The sequence below is a fragment of the Centropristis striata genome, chromosome 24 (assembly GCF_030273125.1).
Source record: "Centropristis striata isolate RG_2023a ecotype Rhode Island chromosome 24, C.striata_1.0, whole genome shotgun sequence".
Lineage (NCBI taxonomy): Eukaryota > Metazoa > Chordata > Actinopteri > Perciformes > Serranidae > Centropristis > Centropristis striata.
The window spans coordinates 6,259,612-6,269,127 of NC_081540.1; the positions used below are offsets into that span (position 1 = coordinate 6,259,612).

The following is a 9,516-nucleotide window of genomic DNA, read 5'->3' on the forward strand; positions in this document are numbered from 1 at the left end:
GCTTAAAATTCATCCAAATGTACACAAACATCCTGCAGTAATTCAGTTCACAATTTAGGTTAGATGAAGAGTTTTTCATTTTTTTCTGTACTGTTATTGTATTCCATTGAATAGAATATAATTAAATATGTCACTTAGTTGAGGGTCGTCAGTTTACCCAACAATAGTAAAAGACAAAAAAGGTTGGGAACTAATATTGTTGTTGGCATGAACACTAGAAAAACAGTTATATTTATGATCCACCAGCAGAGGGCGTAGTTGACACAATTGTACCATTTTTTTCTTTTGAGCATATTGATTCATCGATAGTGATACTCCAGTAAACAATACATGCACCACTAATCAATCTGACATTTTTGTAAGTTTGATGGAAATAAGAGATTTAAATGCAATATATATAGTATTTTCTTTTATTAATGTTTGTGCAGGAAATTGGTGAAATTGAGACAAATATGCTTACTCAAGATTATTCCAGAAGTTATCTTGCACAGTCGCACTACTATTAAAATAAATAAATATAGAAATAAAGTTGAATGAAATGTGCTTTATTGTAATGTGTAAATTTACGTCATGGGCATGCATCTCTAAGAGCACAAACAGAAGGAAATCTGCAATGTTTATCAATATATTGTATCCATAATATTGCCTCTTCTTGATGATTATGTTTTTGTAATGCAACTAAATACAGATATATGGTGTTTGGGGCTTTAATATTACAGTAATCAACATATTAAACAGTTTTATTTAAAGATATGCATTAAAAACATGACAAACGTCAACATATGGGCCCAATATAAGAACGAGAAGCTGATGTAAATGTGAAACTAGCCATCATGCAATAGCAGATCTTAAAGAAATTACCTTTTATGATCCATGGTATTTCATATGTGTCAAGTTTAGCTGTGAATGAAAGAAGAAAATACAACATAAGGTCATTGTATTGGTATGCATGGTAATTACTGACACAGCAATCTGAGGTCATATTGAACAAAGTAATACATGATAAACTTGAGTAAATCCATGTTCTAAAGAGATAAAAAACACTTATTTTATTGTGTTAAGTCATCCATTCAAACATGAGAGGAGGAAATGTGTTTTGAAAAGGCACATCTGTCTTTTTGCATTTCCTCTGAAAGCTTTGAAGCCTGGAGCCAAAGCATGACCCAGATATACAGTCAAACATGTCTCACAGCACTCAAACACTCGCTCAACTATTCTGTCCTCCTGAAAATATCACAATGTCCTTGCTCACAGAACGGGAGATTTCATTCAGAGCTCCAAACCAGAAACACAAATATCTGAAATATTCACTAATGTTCAGCTACAGAACAGAGATGTGTGGCCTGCATTGTAATATCTGGACTTGTGCATATGAAGCCAAATTACATACAGAAAATAACTTAATTTAGACATGTCAAGTCCAAACAGACTATAATGAAAGTACTGTTGGTTTTGGTAGATTACAGAGCGTGATGTACCTTTGGAATATCATAGGAAAAATTATATTTAAAAAAAAGAAAAAAGGGGGTAGGACTTGATTATTTGGGCTTTATTATTTTGTTTGTTGTGATTTTGCTAAGTATATGCAGAAAATTGCATTGTCATTCTTGTGGTTTTATCATATTTTATAATTATTTGTTTTACTTTCATAAATATTTAGTTTATTTTTAACATGTTCAAATAGAAAGAAGTTCAAAGACAAATAAATTAATCAATGTGGATTGTGCAGTGACTTTTCACTGATTTAAGGTCAAAAGCTCCTTAAAACATCATTTATAAAATTATTATAAAAGATTATATATTATCATTCAAAGTCAATTTCAGACCATTGAAATATATATTAAAAAAAATAAAACAAGTAGCTCATATTCATTTATTTGCTAAATTTCATGATTTTATATGCTGCATGTGCGCTCAGTGTCCACCAGGCGGCGCCACTCAGCCACAATATATCACGCTGTGGCTCAAAGGCTGCTGGGTAATTTTCTCTGAGGAAGCATCATGAGCTGCTAACAAGTTGACATCCCACCGGTAAATATTTATTAATACATGTAAACACACTTTATATGCTGTAAATATTGATATATATATAACTGTATGTTTAGTCGCTCCATGTTTCTGGTGGTCCGGCGAACATTGTTTATCTCCAACATGTCGTGTCATGTTCGTGTCTTTCCTCTTTAAACTTTATAGTTAGTTTAACTGTGAGAGTCTTGATTTAACTCACCAGGATTACTCTTCATTTCCCCGCTAGTTGTTGAAGTTTTTCCTTTCTCTTTCAGCATTAGCAGGTTGGAAAACGTTTGGCGAAGCTTGAGCTCCACTGCAGACAGATTCAGCCATGGTAAGGCAGCCGAGAAGGCCCAATCTACCCTTTTTATCACAACCCTTAATGATGCAGCATGAAACAGCTGCGGTTTAAAGTTTGGCCATTGCCTCACACATATATTATTACTAATACAAACTATGCATAATGTTTTACCCTGCAGAGCATTTTATTTTCACGAAATTTAAGGATTAAATCGCACTTTATGCGCAGCAAATATATTAGTTATGTTACGCAAGATTTTGTTTTATTCTGTGCATTGTGTTTCTTTACCTACGATATTGGATTTAAGGCAATAAAATCTCTATTATAAATTCTATTTGATCAGCTTGGCTATAACTAAGTGTACATTTACAAACCAAAGGCCCACTTTGTTTGTTTTTTAACTAACTTTGAACAGTATATAAGAATTATTCATATTTTACTAATAAAAGGGTTTAGTGCATGTGCTGCCTGTAGAGTGTGCTGAAAATTTTGCGGTGTTTCTTACTGTCAAAACGCAAGTGTGTGACATGCAAAATAGAGATCTTAAAGGATCTTTTGTTCACAGGAAGTGACACAACCAAAGAGGAGACATGCGTGAAAACGTCCACAATGACACTGAGCTTTTGTTGACATTCTGACACATTTGTCTTATTTTGGAAGAATGTGTTTGGTCTTTTGCTAAATAATACACAGTAAAACACGTGTGTGTACCCGAGTCTTCTCATTATTATCAAGGGCCAAATTTGGTATCTATAAATGTAGATTCACAGGAAAGAAGCCATGCTTTTCAGTCAAGTTATACTTTCTTTTGTCATACATGCTATAAAAATGGAAGATGTCTTTATTATATGAAATCAAGGGCAAAAAAACAATTCCTTTGAGTATATTTACTGCCATTTGGAGGAATCATTAATCTAAAACCAGCTGATTATTGATATAAAAATACTTGTGAATAATATGAAACTAAGCATAAAAACTGTACTGATCCCTCTCATTAGCAGGAGGACATCGGCACTGTGATGTCCTGGTTTTCCAGCCCTGTGTACAGCCGCTACTGGCAGCACTACCAGCAGGCCATGGCCTGGCACCAGAGACACAGGCGGGCCTACCGCAAGGCCTTGGAGGCGGCCTACGGCCACGCGTACAGCCAGGAGCGCCATCCCGGCAGCCAGGAGCGCCATCCCGGCAGCCAGGAGCGCCATCCCGGCGGCCATCGGCACCGCTACGCTGACTGGAACGCAGGAGAGGACGGAGACGGGGACGAGGAGAGCAGCTCGGACAGCGAGATCGAGTGCGACGTGAGCAACATGGAGATCAGCGAGGAGCTGCGGCAGTACTTCGCCCAGACGGAGAAACACCGAGAGGAGCTGAGTAAGTGAACAGAAGCTTGAGGAAACTGTTTTTATCTTCTCCGACCTGCCCGACTGACTGACACAACCTTGTCCCTGCAGAGAAGCAGCAGCAGTTGGAGGCCGAGCAGCACGAGAGCTACGTGGCGGACGACCAGGACCTGCGCGCCGCCTCCTGGAGAAACAACACGGCGCCGCCCTCGGAGCGACCCGGCGAGAGACGCGGCGCCGAGATGAAGAAGCTCTACGGCGAGGACGCTGCAAAGATCATGGCCATGGAGGCAGCGATGCAGCTCAGTTTTGACAGGAACTGCGACATGAAGCAGCCCAAGTACTGGCCCGTCATCCCGCTGAAGCTGTGACGCCTGCAAAGTGTTTGATTGTGGAGGAAATCCCTCCTCTGATCTCTCGCCGTGACAGCAGCTTTGTCATGTAATGGATTGCGGCCTCGGACGCTGCTGATGTAGAACTAATGGTGCGGGTTATCTGAGGGTCACAAGTTATTTTAAGCACAAAAAAAGTTGCATGAATTAGCCGAGCTTCTGCTCCACCAGACGTGAATGTCACTGACCTGTCAGCTGCTGCTCTGAATGAAAACTTATGATTTTGATGCGACACATATTTTTTAATTTTGAGTCAGGATCAGCATCGTTTGTCCCAGAGACTGCGTTATACTTCAGGACAAAGACTGAAAAGAAAAAGTGTCAGCTGAGGTTCAGTTACAGTAAAACCGCTCCTGTGTGTGATGTAAATATATTCAAACATGTGCCTGCGTGTTTCCTCCTAATCTCTTTCTGTTTACCCTTCTAGCTTGGTGATGTTACATGCTGCAGTAGCTCCTCTTATGCCTGTCAACTTAGTTTAACCACAAAAAAACATTTTCAGCCCCCTCCTCTCCTCTCTGCTCAAATTTAGAATCGCTCCCGCATGGCTGCGTCTGATATTCCACTTTCCAACACACACGAAGAGTGATTTGTTGTTGTTGCTTCTAAACTGTGTCTCTCTGATTCTGACTTTTCATCGGTTCAAAGCAGCTCGTGTGCTTCCTCAGGAGGGACGTCGACTATTCTCTTTTATCCTGTGCTCGCACCCTTTTTATACACTGAAGATGTGTTATTTTATATAAATTCTGTTTATAATAAAGTGTTTTCTGTCTGAGTAAAACCTGCGTTGTCAGTGCTGATTTCTTATTTACCTGTTTCTGTAACGGGAGTCTGACTCTTGATTATATTACATTTCTACATCCAGAATATTGTTTTCATTATTTTTTGCACCACAATCTGGTTTCTTCTTTAATTATTCATTTTTTTGTATTCATAAGACTATCATTTTTTTTATTTAGAATCTTAAATCCGTAAAAGTAGCCGTCAAATTTAGTGGAGTCAAAAGCATATTTGAAAAATATTTTCCTCTGAAAGATTAAAAAACTAATATCAGGAAACAGGTAGTAACATAATCAAGAAAATGTAAAAAATAAAATAGATAAAACTTTTTTATAAATAGGCAATCAATGAGAAAACTTACAAATTAAGAATTAAATAATGACAATAATCAAAAATAAACTGAGTAATGACAATAGAAAATGACTAATAATAAAAAATGAGGGGAAAAAAATTAAAGTGCCTCAAAATTTTGACTTAAGTTAATCTCAACGACTTCATGGAAGTATTTATAGCTCTGTTATGGTATTGCTATAGAAATATATTAAAGTGTTTTATGAAATTAATAGTTAATACTTATTAGTGTTATGGCAGTTTGATTATCACATGGAAATTAAAAAAATGTATTACACTGTTTCTCACTGTAGTTTTAATAATAATACCTCTAAATAATATCAGTAGTGAGTCCTGCATGCAAAATTTTACAGTAAAAGTACAAAAGTTTATCATAAAAATAAACTTAAAGTACCAAAAACACTCATTTTGCAGAATGAGCCATTTCTGAGTAATATATGTATTGTATTGCTGGATTATAATTATTGATGCATTAATGTCAGCAAACATGGAACTGATTCAGGCTTCTAAAATACAACAATAAATAATTATTTATTATTTGAAATATTCCTACTAGCACAATACTCGAGTAAATGTACTTAGTTACTTTCCACCTCGGTTTATTTCATAACGCCTGGAGAACCAATAAGGACACTTGCAGCGGATTAATGAAGTCTGATCCATTTCAGGACCCAGCAGTGACGTCATCACGCCCCCTCCCCCCCTGATCCCGAAACGGGACGTCCAGTTGTTTGCATGCAGCCCCCCTCCGATCCAAACAACCTGTGGACATCATCTGGGACTTTCTGCCACTTCTGCTTATTTGTCTCGGGGGCAGCAGGAAAATGGGTAGGTGAACTCTCTATACTCTCTCTGTTCTGCTTTTTAGAAGAAATCGGGTCACTTCTGTTGTTTTCTTGATGTTTGGATGCTGCAGGGACTTTTTTTTTTCTGCGTGTGTGCGCTGCGCGTGATGCAGCGTTTCACTCTAATTTGCTTGTCTGTGCGTTAATCAGTTTAAAGGCTCAAACAGAGAGAGACCATATGACCTCATCAGTCTGTTTACTTTCACTTTAAACTGAAATTTTGGACGTTATTGATCCGTTTTTACCTATGCTCGTGCACGATTATCTGCAGCTGTAACTTGTGTGTGTGTGTGTGTGTGTGTGTGTGTGTGTGTGTTGTTGGCGTCTTTATCATTGATTCAGGTCAAATTTTGCAAGAAGCATAAAGTTATTTTAGTTTCTCTGTGTGGAAAAGAAAATGCATGTAACACTGTGACGTGCGCGTGCGTGCATGTGTGTGTGTGTGTTGCATGTCACTGCACACAGCAAGGTTTAAAGCTTTTAAAGATTAGGCCAGAAAAAAAAGCCATAAAGACTCCACAATTAAGTCATTTACTTTCCATTACTCCATATTTTCCCCTTTTTTTATGTTTTAACCAGAATGTCAACAAAAGCCTTTGTGGGTCTCTGTGGATGATTTTTGAGGTAAAAATGTGAGCTCTCCTGACTGTGTCTTCCCACGTCAACTCCTCATGTGAGAGTTGATGTTGATTGGATTAAGAGGGAGTGAGCTGCTCCCTCACTGTGGATTAAAGCGGCTGGACGAGAGCTGCAACACGGAAGACAATGTCTGTTGTGTGCAGTCGGTGTGGAGGTGCGGGTTTGCTCACATTTCTTTATTTTCTATAAGCTGTTTTCGAGGAGATAATCTCATTGAGATCTCTTTTGCAAGAAAGTACATCAGGGGAAATAACACACTGTAGCACATATTGTCAGACAGCAGAAGCAATCTATTTATAAGGTGCTAAACACTGGAAGTCTGCAGGGTACACTCATAAGCATCAAGTGATTTTCAAAGGGACGTATTATGCATTTTTTTACTTGTATTTTTGGTTTCTACTAGAACATCTTTACATGCTTCAAAATATTATTTTTCTCAGACTGCCTGTCTGGACCAATGACTGTATAATGATATTAGAAATAGATGTTATCCATTGATTTGTTGACTGCAACTTTGAAGCCTCAAGTTCCACCATTTTCGCCATCGTCATCTTGGTTTTTGACCGTCGCCTTATTGTTTTTTTTGTCAACACAGATACATGTGCAGAAAAACCTGCCAATTATACAGTAGCCCTCCCTATAGTATACTCTGCCATATTGTCCATTTTACCCTAAATGGAACAATAATTTACAAAATCAACATAATGCTGCATTTAGGAAGACTTCAGGGATTGAGACCATAAAGTCAATGTATCAGAATGTTTACTGAGGTAATAAATCAAGTGACAAAAGGCCAACTTTCCAGTTGAATTTCAGACAAATAGGCTGCTTTTTGCAACCAGTGGAGTCGCCCCCTGCTGGCCATTAAAAAGAATGCAGGCTTAAGGCACGATGACAGCCATGTGGCGCCTATAACAATGTGTTTTTTGTTTTGATGATTATATTTATGCTTTAAATATAAACACTTCAACCAGTTCAGGAAAGGACATAAAACCTGAAGGTTGCATGTAGACATTCATGTATAGTACACAGCTTTAAGGACAGAGAGATGTTGACATGATAACACCAGCTCCTCGTGCATGAAAATGCCAAGCAGAACAAACCAAAAGCAGAAAGAAAAAGGCACGTATCATGTTTGTGATCATAGAAAACAGACTGTGGATGTGACCGTTTGCTTTGGCTCGGACCACAATGTCCTGGCAGATATTCAGCTCTGAAACCAGTAGCATTCCGATTAATCTCATTAGGCCTCAACACAAGCAACTTCTCCAAGCATTTCTCTCCCAGGCCTCTCTCTTTCTCTTTGTCTCTCCTTCCCATTCACAACATCTGTTTCCAATAAGTCGGCGAGGCTGTTTATCGCCTTCAGGCCGGTGAGAAGTTGAGAACAGACAGGATGTAGCCAAGTGACATGATTTACTGCGATGGGGAAGTGGAGCAGTTTTTCTGCAGGAATCCATCGTAAACTTCTCTTCTTTCAGCTCCCCTTTTTTTCTTGTTACTCCCCCCAAACTGCTACTTTAGTCTCATCATCGTCAGCATCATCATCCCGTCTTTCATCTGCATCTGCTCCTCTCGTTGTCTTCATCATTATTCTTTCCATTCCCTCCCTCCTTTCGCTCCTCTCCTCCCCCTCCCGCGCGTCCTCCTTCGTGAATTCGCTCTTTGTGCTCGCTGCAGTTTTTCGTCTCTGCGGATATGTGCAAACTCATATCCTCTTGCATCCTCTCCTGTGGATTCGCTATGCGCTGATGTGCAGAATGGATGCTGAATGGAGCGGCAGACAGACTTCAAAGGGCTGCACATTTTTTAAGGGACTGTTTTATTCTGAAGGAATAAATGATCACTCAGCTGGAAAAAAAGGAGAAAGTGGAACGATCCACTGACCTGATTAGAATAACAGCGTACCAACACTTAAACCGCAGCTATGGTGTTAAAATGATAGTCTGGGGAGAGCTGAATACAAACCATATTTAAACAGCGTTTTTATCTGTATAGCCTACATATTGAGTTTGCAAGTTGCTGAAAGCAGATACCAAATTTTTGCACCAAGAGTACTTTTATAAATCTTATATTTCACTTCTAATGCTCAGAAAACTGCATGAATGAACATGTCTGGTGGTCTGTTATGTAATGCAGTATATCTATTATAAAATATATGAAAATAGCGCACTTCATCAAACACAAATTCTCCATCAAAAGCCTCCAAGCTCAGAAGTGCACTGCAGATTTTCCAGCATTAACAAGTGTTGATTTTTCAGTGTTAATTATCTGCAGTTGACAAGTGTTGATGTAAGACTTTGTTCACAGCTGATATGACTCAGAGGCAGCTTTTCAAAAACTAAAAGTGGTAAATTAACCCTGATAGTCGTGGACTTTTATCAGAACTGGCAGAACTGTTGATCTCTGCACCCCGAGAGTCAAATAAAGACTGACAATTTGCTAATTTGGAATTGGCTGCCTTGAATGTCTTGTAATTTTTGACTGAACTCCAAAGAAAGAGAAGCATGTGTTACAGGATAGATATAGATAAGAGGAAAGATTAGGTTCGGTAAATAGGATAACAGATGCATAAAAACCATAACATTAGAGCTTGTTTATAAAGAAAGAGATCCTTCCAGAGGTTACAAAATGAACAATGCATTGAAGGAGACTTCTCAATAAAACCAAGATAAATCAAGAGAAGTAGTGCCAATACCTTACAGACTTCTATAGGATCTTGCTTCTTTTTGCAGCGATGTAGTCGCCCCCTGCTGGCCAGTAGAGAGAATGCAGGTTTGCAGTACTTTGGCACTGACTTCACATTTCAGGGCCTGGAGGTTGCTGCTTGGTTGCCACTTCTCTTTACAGAGGAGAGC

At 38.7% G+C, this 9,516-nt stretch overlaps 1 protein-coding gene across 2 annotated transcripts; it reads left to right on the forward strand.

Moving 5' to 3' along the window:
- The first annotated feature begins 1,949 nt into the window (after positions 1-1,949).
- Positions 1,950-4,824, forward strand: gemin8 (gem (nuclear organelle) associated protein 8). 2 transcript variants are annotated; one of them, XM_059327964.1, is made up of 4 exons: positions 1,950-2,031; positions 2,283-2,344; positions 3,310-3,682; positions 3,763-4,824. In XM_059327964.1, the coding sequence occupies exons 2-4, from the start codon at positions 2,342-2,344 to the stop codon at positions 4,020-4,022; spliced, it is 636 nt and encodes a 211-aa protein (XP_059183947.1). In that variant the 5' UTR covers positions 1,950-2,031; positions 2,283-2,341; the 3' UTR covers positions 4,023-4,824. The 2 variants fall into 2 exon arrangements, with proteins under 2 accessions (XP_059183947.1, XP_059183948.1); XM_059327965.1 differs by having other exon boundaries at positions 1,983-2,031; positions 3,313-3,682.
- The last annotated feature ends 4,692 nt before the right edge of the window (positions 4,825-9,516 follow it).